Source organism: Tripterygium wilfordii, chromosome 12 (assembly GCF_013401445.1).
Source record: "Tripterygium wilfordii isolate XIE 37 chromosome 12, ASM1340144v1, whole genome shotgun sequence".
NCBI classification, from domain to species: Eukaryota; Viridiplantae; Streptophyta; class Magnoliopsida; order Celastrales; family Celastraceae; genus Tripterygium; species Tripterygium wilfordii.
In genome coordinates, this window is record NC_052243.1 from 2,525,437 (window position 1) to 2,547,639 (window position 22,203).

Genomic DNA, 22,203 nt, shown 5'->3' on the forward strand with positions numbered 1-22,203 from the left:
CCGTCTGTTGGCCAGGCCCAACACGTTTCTCTCTCTGCCCCCTCCACATTCCCGAGCTCTCTCTCTTGTTCGAGCAGTTGAAAGTTCTTTCCTTCGGCAATCAGCCCTAAGCCACTGAAATCGGAGCAATTCGAATCAAAAATACGTCATATTGTTGAATCTCCGATCGGTGTCCACTTATTTCGACGGGCCCGATTCACCCGAATCATACATATCAGATACGACCGTTTTGGGGGCTTTGTACTGTTTGAGGAGAATAGTTCGATTTTGAATCGCGAGGGGTTTAATTTGGGCTTATTAGTTCGGGAAGATAATTTATTTTTTCGGTGGATTGGGGTCATGGATTCGAGCCGTAGAGCTGTAGAATCGTATTGGAGATCTCGCATGATCGATACAGCGACCTCCGATGAGGACAAGGTGACTCCTGTTTACAAACTGGAGGAGATATGCGAGCTTCTGCGATCCTCGCATGTTAGCATCGTCAAGGAGGTCTCGGAGTTCATATTGAAGCGACTCGAGCATAAGAGCCCTATTGTTAAACAGAAGGTATTTTATTGGGCTGATTGTTGTTGAATACGTGCGAATTATACACTGAAATAGGAAATTTTGAATTTGTTTCAATTGCTAGTTGGTTTTTATTTGGTGAAAACTTCAGTTTATTGGGTATCGGCGATAGTTGTTATAGCAGGAATTTGGGGTTTTGATATCTTTACATGGAGGGTGCTTTTGGCATTGGTGTGATATTGCTCATCTCGTTGTGTATAAAGAAAGCGTGGCAATAGTTATCTGTTCTGTTCGTTAGGGCTTTTTAAAATGAGAGAATGGTAGGTCAGTATGGTTGAAATGGGTTTCTGATAGTTCATATTCTGCTTGGTCGGCAGGACTGTATTTTTTGCGGGGAGAGTAATATAAAGTAATTATCTTCTTCTTTTTCGCTGAGAAAATCTGTAAAAGATAGAATCCTCGTCATCTTTAATGCTGTAATATCAAACACCGTCAAGTGTCTACCTGTTATGTAATGGATTCTGCTTCATCATTTGAGCCTATTTAGAGTTATGCTCTCCAGTAATGGGAAGGATATCCATTTCATTTATAGCTTCTATCCATGTCTTTTTGTGCCATCTATTCTCTCATATCATCTTCCCCTTAGGTTTTTCTTTCCCTTCCATTCCACTTTCCATTCCACTTTTAGCAGCATAGCACAATCTTTACACGGTTCGAAATTACCTGTATCTTATATCCAATTATCTTCTTCCCTATCATGATTTTCCTTGTATCATCTCTCTTTTAATGAAACATTCTCATCTCTGCTACGTTCATCTTTTGATCATGTTGTCTGTGTGTATGGGAGACCTGTACATTTCACCTTGTATCCTCAAAAATATCTTTTGGTGGCTCAAAAAACTGTATGCATTCTTCCATTCCATTCTGATAGCTTTGATATAGTGGAAACACCTTCCTTAGTCTCTCTTTCATTCTGAATTAATAATCTGAGATATTTAATATCTGTGCTTGTTAGTACCTCCTTCCCTTCAATTTTTATGGAGTTGTTAACTGAATAATGAAATGAGATGTGTTAGTACTGACTGTCCACATTTTTATGCAGGCTCTGAGGTTAATAAAATATGCCGTTGCAAAGTCTGGTTCGGAGTTCAGGAGGGAAATGCAGAGACATTCAGTTGCTGTGCGTCAGTTATCTCATTACAAAGGGCAGTTGAATCCTTTGAAGGGTGATTCCCTGAACAAGGCAGTGCGGGACACAGCTAATGAGGCAATAGCAGCCATCTTTTCTGCAGAGGACAGTAAGCCAGCACCTGCTGAAGATCTTAATAAACGAATACAAGGATTTGGCAATACAAATTATGAAATGCCCTCAGATGATAAGAAATCATTTCTTAGTGAGGTAGTTGGTCTTGGCAGTGCATCTATTAAGCAGGGGATCAGTACTATTACTCAGGGCCATTCTCTAAGAAAGAGCGACAATGGAAGCTACAAAAGTCCAAATCTTCAACGGTCCTTGACCTCAGAAACTGACTACTCAGATAGATATGACCCAGTTGAGTTACGAACTGAAACTCAGGGTAGGGTTGGGATATCAAGGGATGTGGCTGGTGGAGGTTGGAATCATGATTCAAGAGTAATGAAGACGGAAATAGCGAATGGGGACTCCAGTTCAAGTTTTGCAGAGAGTAAAACCCGTGAGGAGAGGTTGTTGGAGACTGTTGTCACATCTGGTGGTGTCCGTCTACAACCCACACGAGATGCCATCCAAGCTTTTCTTGTGGAGGCTTCAAAGTTGGATGGACTGGCTTTAACTCATGCTCTTGATGCCAAACTCCAGTCTCCATTATGGCAGGCAAGCTCCTAATGTTGATTTTTTTTACAGGATTCTCCCTCCCCAATCTCTCAGATGCATGCACATCACTACTTAAAGGATGCTGTTCCCTTTAATTTAGAATTTCAGGCTACTAAAGTCCAACCTGAATGTCATCTCCTTGGATGATTTTCCTTTTAAATGTCATATTCTTGCCATGAAAATGTCTTCCTGACACGTACTTATACTTCCTTTCTGTAAATTCTGGGCTATTGTTTGACAGGTTCGGATGAAAGCTGTTTGTATTCTTGAGGCAATTTTGAGGAAGAAAGATGATGAACCTTTTTTAGTCATAGCTGCTTATTATTGTGAAAACAAAGAGGTGGCTATTCGATGTTCTGAGTCTCCCCAAAGTTCTTTGAGGGAAAAGGCTAACAAGGTAAGCGAGTCTATCATACAAATAATTTTTAAGCTCTTGTTACTTTTTCATGTCTCATGATATTGGAAAAAGTCGGTATAATGAAACAAAGATCTCTTCTTGTTTTTGGTATGTTTGCTGGGCGGGTATAGCTAAGCACAGGTCTTCAAGTACCGCTATATATGTTTTTCTCCTCAATATATGATGAGAGAAGCCCTAATTCCTATTTCTGACATGAGTGACATACATACTTTGCTGTTTGATGGACAGGTGTTGAGTCTTTTGGAAGGAGGACAGGAAGTTGGCTTGGTGAATAATTTGGAGAAGTCTGCAAAGTCTGTCACTGCTGCTGCTGCTGTTCAGATACCTGATTTAATAGACACTGGAGATCCAGATGAGTTTTTAGTGATTGATGACTCATCAAAGAATCCGATTGATTTTAGCATAGGAAATCCAACAACAGCGTCACCTCCTTTAATTGATGATTTATTTGGAAATACCATGAGCTCTAGTGTAAGCACTGGTGAACAGAAGAATGATGATGACCCCTTTGCAGATGTCTCATTTCACACCGATGAGGGTAAAGAACACGACAATGATCTCTTTTCGGGCATGACTATTGATGATAAGCCTAGTATTAGTCAGACATGTATGGTGGCAAATAAAGGTGGATCTGAGTTATTTGATATATTTGAGTCCAAATATGAAGTGGGACAGGAACAATTAAATCATGAGACCGATGCAATTGATATAATGGGTGGTTTGTCCATCAGTAACAGTGCCCCGATGAAGCAGAAAGGAAACGTTGCTGGTGGTCTGTATGAAAGTGTCCTCACAGATTCTAGTGGTAGTCCTGGTCCGCAGATCTCTAGTGATCTTTTAAGTAGGATGGCTGGTTCTGAAGGGGGTGGGATGAATGCAAATCCAGTATTTCCTTCGGGTAATATGCAATATCCTGACATTATGTTGAATCCATCCTTCAATTCCCATCCAATAAATTATGGTGCAATGGGAAATTTCTTTGCTCAGCAGCAATTCCTGGCTGCAATGTATAATCTACAACACCTTGGTAATCTGAATGTGCAAAATGCTGCTGTTGGAAATCTTAATACTGCAAAAGGAGAATGTGCATCACCACTTCCTGATATATTCCAATCGAACTTTCCAAACCAAACTCCTAGTTCGACAATGAGCAGCTCAAAGAAAGAGGAAACAAGGGCATTTGATTTCATCTCGGTAAGTTTGCATCTGACTAATTTGTTTCTAGTGTATCTTAACATATGCATATACATCTTTTTTTCGAAAGCAAAATACATGTAAAGGTATAGTGGTAACAACTCCTATGCACAAGGCTCCCACAATGGGCGGGGGTCAGGATATGAGTAGAAACTCATGATAAAGATGCCTAAACACAGTGTTTGAACAAAGTTACAATTATTGTTTGTGTTTTTAATTTTCTGCTTAGTTGTGTACACAAATGCATACTCAACGAAGTACATGAGAAGATTAATTTTGATTTTGATACATTTCCATGGGTTGCAATCTGCTGAACTTCATCATGGTACATTTGAAGTTCATGCATGCTTGCTTTTTTAATGTCTTTAACTAGAACGATTGGCTACAATAACATTGCTTCGTAAGTAACTGGTTACAAGGCTTGTTTGGTCTTCTATTGATGCAACTATGTTGATGTTTCCATGTTATCTCAACTCTTCCTCTGCCTAAAGTAGTGTGTTTATGTCGTATTATTGAGTCAACCTGCTCATTTCAGTCCTTTAGTCAGATATCCAAGAACAAATCTTGATATTGTCCTTTTCTTATAGTATGAGTTTCTACAGAGATTGGATTTGGCAATGAATTATCTAGATTGCACTATTGAGGCCTTGACAATGGAATATGTCTTGTCTTTCTTGTAGGACCATCTTGCTTCAGCTCGCGATTCAAAGAGTGGTTTAAGATTTTGATGATGATGTATTTAATCGAAGCTAAATAGATTGAAGCCGTCTCTGCCCTTTTGAGGTAGGCTAAAAAGAATCATTTTGCAACAAAATAATGTATGAGGTTCTTAACGTGTTTCTTCGGAAAAAGAGTTGCAGGAGATCAGTGGACAAAGATTGCTAAAGCAAAGAAATTGCTCTCATAAATCATTTTTGTGGAGTTCCAGTGAGAAAATAATGTGTAGTTAGCTTTGTAATTTTGGAATCTATATGTGGTCACTGATTACCTTTTCTGCTCATATTCTTATTTTTGCGAGCTTCATGAGAAATGTTTGTAATGCATGCATGTAGAAATCAGTATAGGTGGTAATTATTGCATTTTTAAGTTTTTTATTTGATTTCCGGTGAGAAAATCATGTGCGGTTGGCTAGCTTTGCAAATTTGGAATATATATGTATGGTGAATATACGGTATCTGCCACTGTGTGAGGCGGCCAGGCACTGACCGCCTTTTCTGCTCTTGTTCAGAATTTTCTCATAGCTTCATGAGAAAGACTTGTAATGCATGAATTTAGAAGTCAATATAGATAGTCACAGATTACCTTTTCTGCTCTTCTTCGTAATTTTTGCTCCTTTTGAGGTTCTAACACCCAGGTGCGAATCTACTTCTTCCCGATAGATCTGATTGCCAGGTTTCCAATCGGTTAAAAATTAGTTACAGATGCACATTGATGGTGTTCTCAGTGTATTAAGGAACTGCAAGACACGATTCTCAAGGAGGATGAGCCACAAGGTCAGAAAGGGAAACATTTGGGCTTGAAACGAGTTCGATTAAAATGATGGGAACTGTTGATTTTATCTTTCACCGGAGTGTCTTACACCCGTGTATTTACAAATATGGTATAGAGTACTTAGCATTCTCTGAAAGAGTAAACAGGGAACAATTATTAAATTTCAGGACGAGTGAAAAAAATGTTTATGGTGTTTTAGAAGATGAATCTTGAAGGTTGCTCCAAGACCGTACATCCATCTTCTTAGTTCTATTTAACTGTTTTACAACGTCTAGCCTCTTGCAAGAGTACGGCGAAGGGATCTGGATATGACAAATGAAAACATGATTAACATATAGAGGATTTATGATCTACACAAATTGTAAGGGGAAAATTTACCAATGATGGCATGTATTTCTTGATAGCAGCAAGCATTGCTGCATGGCCTACTGCAGATACCTGGTCATATATAGCAAACAAAAACGAGACTTTATCAGCTCATTACTGAAATGTATTCCTGCAGCTTAACTAATTTTGCTTTTAACAGAATTGTATATGGTGTGCTGCTGTCAGCATTCAGCAGGAACCGAGATATAATTTCAATAGAGATACCGCACAACATATTCTCGGTGTACGATGTAGACCATTTTAGACGGTCCCAAAGACGTGCTAACAAGGAAGAATTTCTCTGTGAGGGTGCAAAGACAAAGTGGCAGAGCAAAGAGAATTGATACCAAGGAAGAAACCTCATTCTTACAAAAAGGGGCACAAAATAACCATTACTTACACCAAGAAAAACAATTTTGTACTACTGACCAACTTATTCTCCAAATGCTTGGTTTTCCTGTTGTCTTGCGATTTTGATCTAATTTGTTCAATTCAGTAATAAAAATAGTTGGAAATCATAAAAATGGATAGCATTTCACAGTATCTACCTCCAAAGAACTCTGTTACAATACTCACAAAGCTATTGTTCAAGGGTAAATTTCGTTGCATGCATACTAGGAGATAATTCACTTAGCCCATTTTCTAATATAAGAAAACCAGAGTAGACTAAAAAGAGAGGAGACAAAAGTGCTTACAGGAAGTAGCATCAGAATTGTAATTGGAATAAGTGAAGCAATATCGTTCATTGTTGTTCTCAACTTCTTTCTCTCCCTGTTCGTAATTCTATGGCCACGTAATCGCTTAAGAAGTAGCTCCAGAGCGATCATGATGTCCAGGAAGAGCAGATGAGTCCCCATCCATATATTCTTCATAAAGAGTCCAACTTGCAATATTAGCAATGCAGCATCAGATAAAATATAATTTTTGATGTCGACTAAAAGAGAAGTAACTGGCCTTACAGTGCTTGTAGATGCTAATTTTACACTGTATTTCTGGAGTAAATTTTCATGCATAGAGTTTGTTTTGGGAGGGCAGGAAACCTCTGCAGAAGTTATTGCTCTAGATGAACTGGCAGCCTGGTGTACAGTTAAGTAATGTTAGTTGTCTCAAGCGAAGTAAAATATACTAGAAAATACCGACAAAGATGGAAACCATATCAATAAGAAAATAAAAAGAGCAGCAAAGGTTAAAGCCTTGAACTTGGCGAATCAATTAATCAGGGAAAATAACTACAAGTAGCAAGCGAGAAAACCCAAATTGTATTATTATGGTTCGTTGGGCTTTTGTTCGGTCAAATGCTTTTGTAAAGTTTGAACTAGGCTGTATGGGCATACTTCTTATCATGCTCTGCTTTCAGTACACATTATAATCCTCTTCAATGAAATCTAACATTATTTATCGAAGAGAGAGAATCAGTATGCAGGGGTCCTCAAGAGTGGAGTTTCAAAGTTATTGGGAATCTCCAGATAGTCCTAAATACATCTAATTGTTACTGAGGTTCATTGACCACGTCCCAATTGCAATTCAGCAGAAAACCAAAAATAATTCTGTTCACAACGGACCAATGTTTTTTAAACATCAAAATTGTGGTTGAATTATTGGTTAAGGCACATCAAGATCAGCTGGTTCATTGACCACATCAAAATCAGCTTTCATCAGAAAACCAATAGTAGTTCAGTTCAGTGATGAATCATAGTTTTTTAGGCATTTAACCGTCATAAAAAGCCTTGGTTAGTCATTTCTTGTACTTTTAAACCATTCTCTCGGGTTTAAGAACATTCACCTCTCTCAGCATAGATCCTTGTTGAGAAATATCTATTAGACATCCCTGTGGGAATAAGGTACTTTGCACTTGTTCTTCCAAAACTCCAGATAGCTTGTCTGCAACTTTAGGTCCAGCTGGTTGTGTGCTGTCATAGGCACTTATTTTTGCAACCTTTGGCAGTTCACTGCAGTAAAAAAGAAATGAAAATAGACACAAATACTTCCTTTAAATTTCCAGGAAGATCTAATTATGTGCAGGAAGTTCATACCCTGATCTATCATAAGCAGCCCAGTAATCTTCCAGACACACAGTCAAAAGGCTCTGACTGAAAATTGACAGCACCACATCTTAAAAGCCAATTGGTCATTCTAACAGATAAGAAGTTTAGACAAAAACATCTATGTAATAATAGTTTAGATATTATTAGATACCTCCGGAGCAAAAAAGCAAGAAGTTCTGGATCCAAGGCTTGCTGAGTTGAACGGCTGAAATGAGCAAAACCAAAGAACACGTCGTAGCATACTGTAAAAACCTTGGATAGAATAATCTCTTTCTCAGCTTGAATAGCATGCTGTTTGGACCTTTTCTTTTCCTGATTACAAAAGTAAGGGGGCGCAGCATAGAAATCGAGCCATCCAATTTCATCTGTTACTATCTGCAATAGTAATTCTACACGTCAGTTCATTAACATATTTTCAACAGATGAACAATATACCCTTACCTCCATGAAAATCTGGTAATTAGTAATAGAAGAAAGTTCTGGGTGTATAAAAAGACAGCCACACTCCAAGTAGCTGCAACCAAACCAACCAAGTCCTTCAGCACTATACTTCTAGAATGCATTGAGATATTCAGAAGCAGTAAGCAAAAATTTACCTGAGGAAATCCTTAACCAGCTCATCGAGATCCTTTATGCCCATTTTGCATAAGAATTCTCGAGTTTTCCTCCCCAGATATGAGAAAAGTCCTAGAGTGGCCAAACAATCTGCCTGAACCTGTCAAAGCTCTGTAATTAGAGTAGTTGACAAAAAATTCATGATTTTTCAAACAGAAGATTTGGTAGTTAACGTCTACATAAAAGGAAAAAATAGAAGAGAAGAAAAATCAGGAAAAAAAAAATCATTGATCAACAAAAATAAGCAAAAAATTGTCTACAGAAGATTGACAAAATATATAGCTGAGTTGGTTCACTACTTCTTTCTACATAACAAAATTTCATTCTATTGAGAACGATGGATTAAGGTCTGAATGCAATAATGTGATGGTCTACTATGTACGTAAAAAATATCCTTCATATATATCGAGCTTCTCTCTAAAAGCTGAGGTTTTTTTTAAAAAAAAAAAACTCTCTATTAATAAAATACTTAATAAAATAGTAAAACACAAATTAAAAACACAAAAATAAGAACTACAATTTCATGATGAGTCATATGACCCAAAAATTTACATACTTTCTAATGTCAAAAATTCGAAATACAATCTTATTTGAGCAAGTATGATAGTTCAAAAAAATAAAAAAATTACCTCAACAGTTAAATTAGATGTAAATGGTAAAACTATGATCTCAATACAATAATACTTGATAAACAAAATATTTAATGTGAAACAAAGCCCCAAACTAGCTTGTCAAGATTATTTTTAAAGATGATCAGGAGGCTCACATGAAAATACTGACTAACCTTTTTGTGTGAACTTTGTGTGTGTAAAATCACACCATCATTGTGGAATGCTGCAGTGAGTTTTTTCTGAGCCAACCCGATCCAAAACTCCAGCTCTTCACCTTTCTCACCAGTTAGAACTTTTGCACCAAAATGGGACAGGAAGTCAAGCTCAAATCCTGCTTCACTTGCTAATTGATACAATTTCTCCACTGATACTAGTTTGTATGAAACATTCATGAGCTCTACTAAAATGTCCTCAACTGACAGTGTAAACAAGGGAGAGGAAATACGCCCAGGACCCAATTTCCCCACAGCAGCACAGCAGCTTATGGCAACAATAATCCCTGCAACACCACTGAAGACCTTCCCATTTAGGCTCAGTTCGACTGCCAAATAACGTGAGGTAAAACAAAAGGCATTCCACAAGCAAAAAGTGCATATTGCAAAACAGCAGCTAGTTAATAAAATACATTCATTGTGAAGGTGGTCTATTATCAAAGGGAGAAGGAAAAAAAAAGTAAAAGGTCTCTTTGTCAAACCTTCCTGCATATTCCACTGACCACTTCTTCAACAAAGGAATGAAATATCCGGATATACGTGGCAGTTCCACCACTCTAAACCATGATACTAGTGCTGCATGCCTTGAACCCAATTGACTTTCAATGTACTCGCCGACCATATTCATCTTTGGAGTCAAGCTGAAACAACAAAAATTCGGACATACTACAGTTTGGGTATAATAAGTATAGTTAACTTGGAGCACACATGCAATCTTCACATCTTCCTTCAGATTCAGTTCACAGAGAAAGCAATCTATGCTTGTTTAATAAAGAAACGGAAAGGGTAATATGCAACCACACCTCCTGAAGAATGGTCTGATTGCATAAACACCGCTGCATTTTTTAAATTCATCTCTTGACGGGGATGTTTGTGCAACCAGAAAAGCTTCAATTGTGAACACCAGAATTAGAGTGAATTATATGAAGATATTAACTTACATCTCTCTAACAGGAGATGGATTGTTGTGTCGATCATGGGAAAGCAAAACCTCCATTTCAATTGCCATTTTCAGCAAAGCATAGATAGCTACCTGAACAGCCATGTTAGTAAGTGGTTCTTGTTCCATTTTTCATGTCTTCAAATGATTCATAAAGTATGTTCCACCTCCAGTCAACTAAAACATCTTCGTGACAGTTGTTCCAAGGAAACAACAAAATATAAGCTGAAACATGATAATGCAAGCAGCAGTGCAACAGAGTATGATAATGGGTATAGCAGATCTTAAGATAAATGACGTCAACATTTAGCGGATATACACACGAAAAAGAAATTCATGATCATTCTTAAGTTTATCATGGTTGCCAGGTAACAGAACAGTAATATCTAGATAGGACAGCACGCACCAGATAAGCAATACGCCTGTGCCATTCATTGACATCCTTCCCATTCCAAGCCATTGAAAGCTCTGCATCACTTCCAGTCAGTTCAAGTGACTCGACAGAAAGAGAAAAGTTCCTTGCAGATTCGTGCAATACCCATACAAGACAATTCACCCGATTATATTCTATTCCAATACCATGAGCTCTGGCCATAGAAGCTTCGTTCTCACCATCAGGATGGTCAGAACAAATAGATGAAACCATGGATGATAATATTCTTGAAGATATACACCTTGAAGCCTCATAACGTACTAACCAAAATTTAAGAGAAGGATGACCTTTTGAAAAGATATAAAGCCCTTGCTCTTTCTTATTGAGTTTTGATGAATGGGATGGACTGGCGTTTGCATTTTGTTTGTTATTAGAACAAGGAGAATGTCTGCAACAAAAGAAGACAATCAATGGAGGCATATAGCGAAACCATAAGAGATAAATGTGAAAAATCCAAAAAAGATAAATAAAGGAACTTTGTATAGACTTATATACATAGGAAAATGATAACGGATGCCCCTAGGGCACAAGATAAGGATGAAAAAGGTCTATTGAAGTCTTAAAAAACTGTATTGGAATACGTATTTTAATTAGGTGAGAGAGTGTTCATCACACATGGCATACAATGATTGAAACTTAAAAATCCTTATTTGAGCCCAAAGGGCACCCGTCATCAGTACCCATATACATATATAAAAACAGTGCTGTTAACAGATGCCCTTAGGGTAGCGTTTAAGCACCCATCACGTAAAGACAAATGTCCAAAATAAATCTCATATTTTCTTCACTTGAAAAGGCGGACATCTTTCACACCTAGAACAGTGTTCAAGGCACTTTTGGCTTATTATACACAGCCCCAGGCGCAATTTTGTTTAAAGGGCAATAGCTGGGGACTGGTGGTTGGCAAGGAGCCTAGCGACTCACGTATTTGATAACCAACTCCATATACTGATATACATATGTAATGGATCACACTTCATCTAAACTCTAATACTGTATACCTAAATTTCAATAAATATGACATTCACTTGCAATATGAATCACATTCAGACGTTTCAGTTGCTTATGTCTAAAAAGATGAGTAAAAGTTAAGTAATCAGCAGTTCAACGGCATTGTAGCAATTTCATCATAGCCATGCTAGGAACCATTTGCACCAAAGGTCATCCAATGAATCACTTTTTTTTTTGTTCAAACAAAGAAATCAATTTCCATTAATTTGAACCATAAAATTTTTGTATCAACCACAACGCATTATATTCGAGTCAAACTAATGTTTGGAGTTAGGAAGAGATTAAAGAAGCAGAAGATACAAATTGGATGGTATTTGATAACTTCGAAAACTCCACACTCAATTTCCTTATCTTTAAAATTTTACCAATTTACCCTGCTCCGACTATCTACAAATCTGTAAATCAAAAGCAAGTAAGCTTATTGTTTATCTTCTCTACAGCCATTTTCTAAATAACACAACGAAACATGTAAAACCAATCATATACACAGATACAATTTCCGATCCAAAATCACATAAGCGCAAACATAATAAACCGAGAAACCAATCGAAAGAGAAATATCTCTAATCTAGATCGGGAAGAAAACTTACGAGTGCTGAAACAAGATTGTGAGACGCAAGGACAAGAGCGAAGCCATGGAGAGAGATCAGAGAAAAGGAAGAAGGAAGAAGAAGACGTCGTGACGCCATGAATCCTCTTATAAGGGTTTGTTTGGCGCAGCGATCGAGGAAGAGAGAGAAAAACCGGATGAATAATTTTGTAAGTATCTGTTGTGTTGGTCTGGGGTTTATCTCCCGCCAGCCGTTTTGCTTTTGAAGTTTTTGGACTGTTTTAGCAGGCGTGGAATCAATATAACGAGAGGGATAACCCTCTGTAGAAAATCCCACAATGGCACAACCCAGAGCCAGCCTCCCCACCATCTCAGCCCATTGGGCCGTGGCAGTTCCCAGCCCACCTTCCTGGAAAAGGCTGGACAATTGGTTGAAGACTTGGGCAAGCTTATAAACTAGACACCAAGCCCCTCAACAATCGATGTGGGATTTTTATCCCTTTAACACCTTTTCAACACTCCCCCGCACTCGTGGACTGGGTATCAAAGCCCAAGCCCAACGAGTGGATTTTTTCATCGGGGACGAGCACACCTGCTTCGATACCATGTAGAAAATCCCACAATGGCACAACCCAGAGCCAGCCTCCCCACCATCTCAGCCCATTGGGCCGTGGCAGTTCCCAGCCCACCTTCCTGGAAAAGGCTGGACAATTGGTTGAAGACTTGGGCAAGCTTATAAACTAGACACCAAGCCCCTCAACAATCGATGTGGGATTTTTATCCCTTTAACACCTTTTCAACACCCTCACACCCAACACTTTGTATGAGTACACGTGGCAACACTTTTGACCTGTCATCAAATTTTAGTTTGTCATTCTTCAATGAATCCACTGACAAATGAACATTCCTTATTTTCTTGATGTTGCAGGTTCTATCAAGAAAATAACCTAGTTTACTACTTATGATTGCAGTCTAGTTGAGCTCAAATTAGGAGTGAACCAATGGGTCGGTTATCTTGGTTATCGGCCAATTTATTTTTTGACATGAATTGAACAAATGATCGGTTATCGGTCAATTTTTCGGTCTATCCTTTGAAGAAACTAACCGATGAGTTCGATTATTAGTGATTCAATTATAACTTACTTTTCTGAATGTCCAAATAGAATTCATAGAAGCCTATAATTATCTGAATCTTCCACAGATAATTTCAAAACGGGGAGGTGCACCAATCAAAAGGCAAAAAATTATACCCAAATGGAGAGTTCTTCCAACCTAAAACAGCAGTCAATTTCAGGAAGCAACTTCAGCATTTTAACTACATAGCTTGGTGCTAATCAACTTCAGACTTCAGTTATGAATACTCCCATTATTCTTCTCTCCGGACGTTTCCATCTCTGTTTGTCTTCCAAACCCAAGCTCTGCCATATCTTGCTTTGCCATCAAGTTCCTGCAGGATATTGGTCAAAGTTTAGTCATGACACAACCACCATTACGTTAACAACCTGAAGAAACCAATAATTTATATGACAGAAGAACAAGTAATTCTGAATATTTGCGATTTGCAGCTTCTATGTATGCCTTCCAGTAATTCCCTCAAGAACAATTGCAGTATTCTCCTATCAATTATGCAATAATGGAGATTACTACAATTTTAGAAGATCTTGACTAAAAGGAAATCTTAAACTAATAACAGACACTATCCGCATCAACCTTTCTGCATATGTGTGAGAGTGAGTGAGAGTGTGTGTTTTCATCAAGTGAATACCCAAAGAAAAGATAAGTTGACCATTACTGATGATATAATTTACAAGCAGAATTGCATTTAGTAGACCCAAGAAAATAAAGTAATATAGCCCTTGATAAAATTAATATGAATTGAAAATGTTTAAACAAAGAAAAAAGAAGAAAAAAAACTTGCTTCAAGTTACAATTCCTTATGAGGGAACAGCGTTCACTACCGGCTGTGTCCATTAGACACTGCCTTGGAATTAACTCAATTAAGAAATCTTAACAAACTCCAAATGGTATAGAACATATACTCACTTTGCCATACGACATTCTAGGTACTTTTTGGAGAAGGGTTGGCATTTTTCAGATTGGCGGCCAGAAGAGTTGAGACAATTCAGGTAATCTTTCTTCTCCTGCAAAAACCCAACACAGAAACTATGTAATCGTACCCAATGAGTAAAAATCTATTAAGACAATCACATAAGGAACTCAACTCTAATTTGCAAAATTTTTAAGAAATTGTTAACCCAATTAAAAGGGTTATTAAATTGAATCAGTTTTGAACTTGAAACTTTCGAAACAAAAGTATTACCGGGTCACATTCATGCATGTGATCCAAAGGGAAGACTCCTTTTTCTGGTGGCATTGGTCTCATTCCTCTATTCCCACCAAATGCACCTCCTGTCAATACATCATAGATTGTTTGTGAACGCACAGAAAGAAACCATGTGTAAAAGCACACATCCATTTATAAGGAGGTTTTAATTCTTTTTCTTTTTTGTTTTGTACACTCTCAACAGGATTCAAAACAAATTCAATTTTTTTTGAAAGATCAAAAAATTTTAACATAACATATGCATTATCAACACAAATGTTTCCTTTTCACTGCTATTCTTGGTTTGCAAGTATTTCTGCAGGAATGGGATTCTTATTCCCACTAAAAGGATTAGCATAAATCTAAGCTTGGGTAGAATGAGTGATGTTACCAATACTTACTCAAAAAAATATATGAATCCTACAATCAATTTTTCAAAATTGGTACTGACATTACGTACTTGGATTGCCAATAATCGAAATACTGGCAATCCAAAGTTAGACTTTCAAATATATAGCATTGAAATTGAGAACAAGAAATTCTAAGTCCGGATGAGGGGGCCCTGCACTACCTTGTATTATAAGGCTCTTCATTTTTCAACTTATATCATTTCTTATACATTTCTGTCCCTCCTTTTTAAACTGGAAAATGAAGAGCCGCTGGATCATATAACGCATATGATCCAACAGTCCCCACTTACACTACAGAGCCTTATGTATTGTAAGCATATCTAAAAATACATAGTAGCGAAGAAACGAACAAAGGGGCAAAAAGTATTGAAATAGCACAATTATTAGGCTAATGATATGATATTTCCTCTATTGTCTTTTATCAAAATTTTCTTATCGTCAAGGCCAAGAGCCAAATACAAGTAACTTAAACCCCTAGGATAGCACTGTCCTAAAAGTTTCACTGAATAGAAGCCTGCGTATTCTCGATGGAATACGTTTTTTTTGTTCTTTTTAATTTGTTACCTGAACTCATTAGAAAGCGTTTGGAGTGTTCCTCAACTTCTCGCGCTTTGATCAATGTCTGCAAATGCAGGAGTTGAATTGAAGATGAAAATTGGGTAATCCACTAGTTACATCCAGACAAAAACCACAGAGCGAAATCAAATTACCTTCGATGATCGACACTTGGAAGCGTAAATTGAAGCAAGGTTCGAGACAGGTGAATCGTCAGGATTAATGAGACACGAGTAAGGAGGATTACCGTTGATTGCAAGAGAGATAAGAGGCGAGACTCTGCGAGTCGAAGACGCTTAGCTGCTGTGACCGGTAATCGTGAATCAGGCACAGAGGAGGGGACACAGGGAAACCCTTGGGTGCGGCGTATAAGAGAGCGATCAATGGCACCGCATTATGATGAGTGTGATGAGTATCCCACATCAAAAAAATAGGGCTACCAACTCTAGTTTATAAGGATCCAAGGCACCCTCACCTGGTAAGACGGTTTTCTGGGTTGTAGTTCTACCTTGGGCCTTATGGGCCGGGGTGAGTATTCATCATCGGTGCTATCATCGGTGCTTTCATTGAGAGAGTCGCGTTTGCGGAGAGGGCTGCTGTCCGGGAAAGGGCTACCCTCTGAAGGGCAAGTGGAGCCGCCAGGCGAGCGTAGCCGACATTGAGAGAGTCGCGTTTGCGGAGAGGGCGAGTGGAGCCGCCGTGGACGTCGGCTGTCCAAGGGGGGTGGTTTGATGAGTATCCCACATCGAAAAAATAGGGCTACCAACTATAGTTTAAAAGGATCCAAGGCACCCTCACCTAGTAAGCCGGTTTTCTGGGTTGTAGTTCTACCTTGGGCCTTATGGGTCGGTGTGGGTATTCATCATTGGTGCTTTCATTGAGAGAGTCGCGTTTGCGGAGAGGGCTGCCGTCCGGGAAAGGGCTACCCTCTGAAGGGCGAGTGGAGCCATTGAGAGAGTCGCGTTTGCGGAGGGGGCGAGTGGAGCCGCCGTGGACGTCGGCTGTCCAAGGGGGGTGGTTTGATGAGTATCCCACATCGAAAAAATAGGGCTACCAACTATAGTTTAAAAGGATCCAAGGCACCCTCACCTAGTAAGCCGGTTTTCTGGGTTGTAGTTCTACCTTGGGCCTTATGGGCCGGTGTGGGTATTCATCATTGGTGTTTTCATTGAGAGAGTCGCGTTTGCGGAGAGGGCTGCCGTCCGGGAAAGGGCTACCCTCTGAAGGGCGAGTGGAGCCGTCAGGCGAGCGTAGCCGCCGTGGACGTCGGCTGTCCAAGGGGGGTGGTTTGATGAGTATCCCACATCGAAAAAATAGGGCTACCAACTCTAGTTTATAAGGATCCAAGGCACCCTCACCTGGTAAGCCGGTTTTCTGGGTTGTAGTTCTACCTTGGGCCTTATGGGACGGGGTGAGTATTCATCAGAGTGTCATGACTCGTGAGAATGACTCGTGAGAATTGTTAAAAAAAATATAGGGTTAATTAAGAATAGGTCCTTCTAAACAAATGTTTATTTAAATATGTCCACTCTAAATTTTTTTAACCCATAAGATACATAAGTGTATATTACATTAAGGATTAACAATTTAAAACTTTTTTTTTTATCAAAATACGCTCAATTCTTGTTTTGCTTCTAAATTTCAACAATCAAATATTTTTCTGATGTCAATATGATTGGACAATCATAATTCACTCGTTTGAGTTTTAATTGATACGATTTTTGTAGCATTCAAAATAAGAATCTAATACCTACAAAATTGTGTCTGATACATTTTTTGAGATTTAAACGTTTGAGGTGTCAAATTGATGCTTGAAATGTGCGTATCAAAGTTATGTTTATACGTCAGTGTATTCAAACACTCATAACTCACTCGTTTGAGCTCCGATTAAAGCTATTTCTATCGCGTTCAAAATATGACTCTAATAATATATTACAGCATTTGGTATGCATAATATTTGAGGAATGGAATGTGAATGAAGTATCTATTGACCTCCTTTATACCTTTATGAGTATTAAAAGGGCATGAGATATTTTGTTATTTGAGGATAAAATTTTGTTTGATAAATGTTGACAATTCCATCATGCAAGGGAATGAGTATTCCGCTATTCATGGAGTTATCATTAGGAATGATCATTACAACACTTTTTGTAATGACTATTTACGAGTATAATGAAAAACTTTACAACCAAACATTTGCATTGTAATAAATCATTTTAATAGCCATTATCTTTCTTTGGTCAGAGAGCATACCAAAAATGGTAGAGTGTGACGATTTAAATACTTGGGGTTTATGTAGGCCTTGATCCTCATTTATCATAATAAAATAATAAAAAAATACACAAATTGCTTGTCCTAAACGTTTAACATGAGTGATAAAAGAAATGTCAACGATAAGCATGGCTATTTTCTTTGATTGTTGTCCTAATTTTGAATAAACACACAAATGAACAACGCCCCGCCCTTAACGGACAAAAGGAAAGCGAGAGACATACGTGGGCTTCAAAATGAACGTTGCTTTGTAGTTTTTGTACACTTCGGTGGGACCCAACCACCTCGGTGACCCATTCTTCATTGGGTCCCACTTCCTCATCCTTGTGCAATCTTTCCAAATTCCAAATTTATTTCCAATTTCCGGTCATTAAAAATTATCCAACTCTCTGTTTTTTTTTTTTTAAATTATTCGTCCCATCTCTATGTTACTGTTATGAAATGTTCCAGTCACAGAGAGTTGAATACAAGAAACAATCAATGGAGGATAGTAGGTTAGAGTCACTATAAAGGGGAGCGTATTCTCCATTAGCCTTGACACAACCCCCCTCGTCTACCTTATAAATTCACTTTTTTGGCCTCTTAAACTCCAGTGCTCTGTTTTTCCAACAATGGCAGAACATGAGTCACATGACAACACTAGCAACTCCTCCTCGTCTTCACCACCATTTCCTTACTCAGAAAAATCCAAGGCTAGTCAAGAAGTAGTAGAATCAGCCAGAAGACCCAAAAGAGCAAGGGACTCGAGCAAGCACCCGGTGTACAGAGGAGTGCGGATGCGAAGTTGGGGCAAATGGGTGTCCGAAATTCGCGAGCCTCGCAAGAAATCGAGGATTTGGTTAGGCACATTCACTACGCCGGAGATGGCGGCGCGCGCCCAGGACGTGGCGGCTCTGGCAATTAAAGGTGATTCGGCAATACTTAATTTCCCTGACCTCGTCGAGTTGCTGCCACGACCGGTCTCCTCAATGCCTCGCGACATTCAGACTGCTGCTGCTGAAGCGGCTGCCATGATCAATTTCGATTCATTATCATCCTCATCAGAATCATCACCGTTGATTTCTGATGGCGTGTCAGCAGAAGCAGAGTCTGAAGAATTGAGTGAAATTGTGAAGTTACCCAATATTGAAGAGAGTATTATCGAGTCTTGGGGAAGTGATTTTTCATTGGTTGACTCGCTTGATGGTTGGGTATATGAATATCCATGGCTGGACTTCTATAGAGCATTCCCTGATCATATATATGAAACAGAGACCTTGATTTTGGGGAGTCTTTTTGGAGATTAATTCCATGTAGTAATAGGATCTACAGTGACACTAGGTTATAGCTATACCCAAGTTGTCTTTTTAGTTAAATTTGATATTTTGTCATTGTAAAATATAATATATATAATAATTTATACATTTATATAACAAGTTTCCTTCTCTTTTTTCCACGTGATATAGAGGTATTTAAAGAGCATCCACAATGAGATGATTTTGAAGTACTTGAGATGATACTTTCTTGATAAGTTAAGTGTTAGATATTCACAATGACTACTTGAGATAATAATTTCTTGATAAGTTAAGCACTACATGCACATAATAGACGAAAAATGACACTTGAAAAATTAGTTTATGCTACATCTTTGGAGTTTAGCTTAATTGATGAATAGTGAAGAGAGATGCAATGAAAAATAAGAGAGATGACGAAAAAAGAAAAGAGAGAGAAGAGTGAGACCCACTATAGGTGTATTTGAAGTCTATATATAATTGATGAATAATATATATTGTGAGACTCATTCATTCAATTAAATTATGTCATCCAAAAGAGATAATGATTTTTGAGTGTTAGGGCACTTGCAATGGTTTAGGGGGAAATGTCCTCAACAAAATTAATCTTGGGTCCCGCCTCTATTACATAAAAAGTCAAGTCAAACACATATTCTAATACAGTCATATTAGCAAAACACAAATTTCTATACACTTTTTCTTCCCACACACTTTCTCTTTCCACCCAACCCAACAACATTTCATTCCTCCATATTATCCACAACAAAACTACACCAAAACACCAAATACCAATACATCCATATCGACAAAACACTTCTCCCTATACAACTACATAAGCAAAACACGTTTTATAATACAACCACATCAACAAAAGACAACATCTTTATTGACCCAATAATTATCTACCATTGCAGGTGCCGTTAGATTGTCTAAACATTAGTGTGAATGCTCTTACGACCACAAAATGTAAGTAGGAATGAGGTGGAGTGTGTAGAGTGACGTAAGTAATTGGACAACGATATCCCAACAAAACAATAATAGAACCGCAAGTGGGGCATCGTGACCATAGATAATAAGTACAATTGAAGGCTTTTTGCCAAGATTTGTGTGTGCCGATTTAGACGTGAACCGTGACATAACTTTTGGGGAAGCTTTTGATGTCGTTGTTTCTTTGACTTTTTTTTTGAGGGAACAGTGACAAATTGATTGTAGACTTATAGTTTAGGGCTGAAAATGGGCGGAATTATTTTTTTTTTCCATTTTTTAATATAAATTTAATCGATTAGTGGATCGGTTAATCGTTGGATTTACAACCTTAATTCAATTACAGAATTAAATTGTGGTATGTTATGGTCTCCAGAGTTTTAGTAGGTTTAGGGATCCAAACTTACAAAAACTGGACTATTAAAATATTACTCCTCAGATGGCAGAGACTAATTAATTAATATTTATTGATAATATATGCAATAATTTAATTTCTCTTCCACTCAACTTGTGAACAACAGTAGTATGATTTGTGATTTGAAAAAAAAAATTACCGTTGGGGCGGCTTTGAAATTTGTTAGAGAACGTTCCGTTGGAGTAAAGTTTTTTAAAATTTGATGACGTCATAACACATAGTTGACAATACAGCACTACCAGAATATTTGATATTCATTTTTAAAAAATAAAAACACTTATATTTAAGATTAATTACTTCAAAAATGTCATCATGATCAAACGACTTAAATCTCTTTTTGAGTTTTGTTTCGCACTGATTAAATTATTTATACAAATTTAGTAAAAATAATATTATCTTAAATTTAAACAACGGTACTGGAAACTTGTTCATTTAGCTCCAGGGGTTGTCTCAGCCACATAAGAGTTAATAATCATACTTGGTTTGATTTAAGACCCCAACTTTTTTCACTATTTATTGCTTTGGCACCCTGGTTTATCATGGGTTCGCTGGAGTCATGGAGACACAAGTAATATTCCAGAACTAGGTTCTGGCGCTGGTGATTTGTGGGTTGCATCAAATCAAGGAAGTAACCCCCATTAATTCAACACCAGGGCTGAATCATTCTGGTCCTCAAAAGCTGCAAATCAAGCACAAGAACTACACCAGACTAATACGATTCCAAACGGTATATATATATTTGTCATGCATATCAGTACTTCTACCCAAGAAAAAACTGGGGAATTGATTTGTATGGGAGGAGAAAACGGCAAGGAAATGTCATCAAGAAAAATGATTTAACATATTTCCACTGAAAACGTGGATAAAGATGGAAAGCAATACATCAACCACCTTGGGCATGACTGCTGATCTCTGAGCTCATAGTCGGTCAGCAAAAGTAGATTGAAATAGAGAGAGGAGAAATAGTCCCCAAAATGCTTTCACATTAATGCTGAAGAAACTTCAAGTGGTCAGACCCAGCAATAGCTTCCATTGAAGATGCAAAGAAACAAGCAGGCTCATTCAAAGTGAACCATGAACACAACCTGGCCTGGAAAGAGCATCCAAAAAAGAAACGGAGTGAAAGCAAATCCCAGCCGGCGCCACCCACCAACCTAGATGCTGAAGCTGAATTGTATTTAGATTCCTACAACTCCGATCTTGATAGCTCCACCTCCTTAGGATACCATACATACTGATACAAATTCTGGATGGAGCAATTAAACAAACACGTAATGTGCAATGACCCAAACACAGCTGCAGCAGTTCTCAATAGATGAAGAAGGAGTTTCAGTCAATGGAAAAAGAAGGAAATCCCTCCATCTTATGTGGACCGCAACACAACTCAACAATACCCATAATTGGAATTGTGGAATACCATTACGCATTGGAAACAATGTTCATTTGCAGAAGAATAAAAGTCTTTTGTTTTTTCTTTCCCATCAGAACTGAGACTAATCTATAATGGGCTACCTTAACGGGCTTCATCAGTTCTCTAAGGGCTTAAAAACTTGGGTTTTCGTTGATGGGTAGATAATGGGCGACCTTTGACGAGTGGGCCTCTCATTGATCCCATGGTAGCTAGCACCATATGCCAAGTTTTTTCCCATTAATCTTCATAAAAGATTTAGCTTCATCAATTGTGGCATTAATAATTTAAAAGTAACACGATTGATACAGTTTCTCATATTAC

At 38.1% G+C, this 22,203-nt stretch overlaps 4 protein-coding genes across 7 annotated transcripts; 2 read left to right on the plus strand and 2 right to left on the minus strand.

Moving 5' to 3' along the window:
- Positions 1-14: 14 nt before the first annotated feature.
- LOC120010895 (protein MODIFIED TRANSPORT TO THE VACUOLE 1-like) lies at positions 15-5,276 on the plus strand. Its single transcript, XM_038861806.1, has 5 exons — positions 15-546; positions 1,607-2,356; positions 2,598-2,753; positions 3,003-3,968; positions 4,649-5,276. The coding sequence occupies exons 1-5, from the start codon at positions 340-342 to the stop codon at positions 4,694-4,696; spliced, it is 2,127 nt and encodes a 708-aa protein (XP_038717734.1). The 5' UTR covers positions 15-339; the 3' UTR covers positions 4,697-5,276.
- Positions 5,277-5,505: 229 nt separating this feature from the next.
- On the minus strand, positions 5,506-12,522 carry LOC120010155. 4 transcript variants are annotated; one of them, XM_038860863.1, is made up of 14 exons: positions 12,283-12,520; positions 10,655-11,069; positions 10,250-10,341; positions 9,791-9,949; positions 9,270-9,606; positions 8,467-8,585; positions 8,312-8,384; positions 8,022-8,245; positions 7,859-7,915; positions 7,609-7,774; positions 6,785-6,901; positions 6,521-6,691; positions 5,838-5,897; positions 5,506-5,761 (listed from the first exon to the last, which is right to left on the minus strand). In XM_038860863.1, exons 1-14 carry the CDS (start codon positions 12,327-12,329, stop codon positions 5,645-5,647), a joined length of 2,154 nt encoding a protein of 717 aa, XP_038716791.1. In that variant the 5' UTR covers positions 12,330-12,520; the 3' UTR covers positions 5,506-5,644. The 4 variants fall into 4 exon arrangements, with proteins under 4 accessions (XP_038716791.1, XP_038716790.1, XP_038716793.1 ...); XM_038860862.1 differs by having other exon boundaries at positions 6,521-6,901; positions 12,283-12,521; XM_038860864.1 differs by lacking the exons at positions 5,506-5,761; positions 5,838-5,897 and having other exon boundaries at positions 6,549-6,708; positions 12,283-12,522.
- An 837-nt stretch (positions 12,523-13,359) lies between these two features.
- On the minus strand, positions 13,360-15,935 carry LOC120011306 (cytochrome c oxidase assembly protein COX19-like). Its single transcript, XM_038862394.1, has 5 exons — positions 15,686-15,935; positions 15,540-15,597; positions 14,563-14,651; positions 14,286-14,383; positions 13,360-13,689 (listed from the first exon to the last, which is right to left on the minus strand). Exons 2-5 carry the CDS (start codon positions 15,547-15,549, stop codon positions 13,590-13,592), a joined length of 297 nt encoding a protein of 98 aa, XP_038718322.1. The 5' UTR covers positions 15,550-15,597; positions 15,686-15,935; the 3' UTR covers positions 13,360-13,589.
- Positions 15,936-18,243: 2,308 nt separating this feature from the next.
- On the plus strand, positions 18,244-19,237 carry LOC120011327 (dehydration-responsive element-binding protein 3-like). The gene has a single exon (XM_038862420.1). It carries the CDS (start codon positions 18,413-18,415, stop codon positions 19,085-19,087), a length of 675 nt encoding a protein of 224 aa, XP_038718348.1. The 5' UTR covers positions 18,244-18,412; the 3' UTR covers positions 19,088-19,237.
- Positions 19,238-22,203: the final 2,966 nt, after the last annotated feature.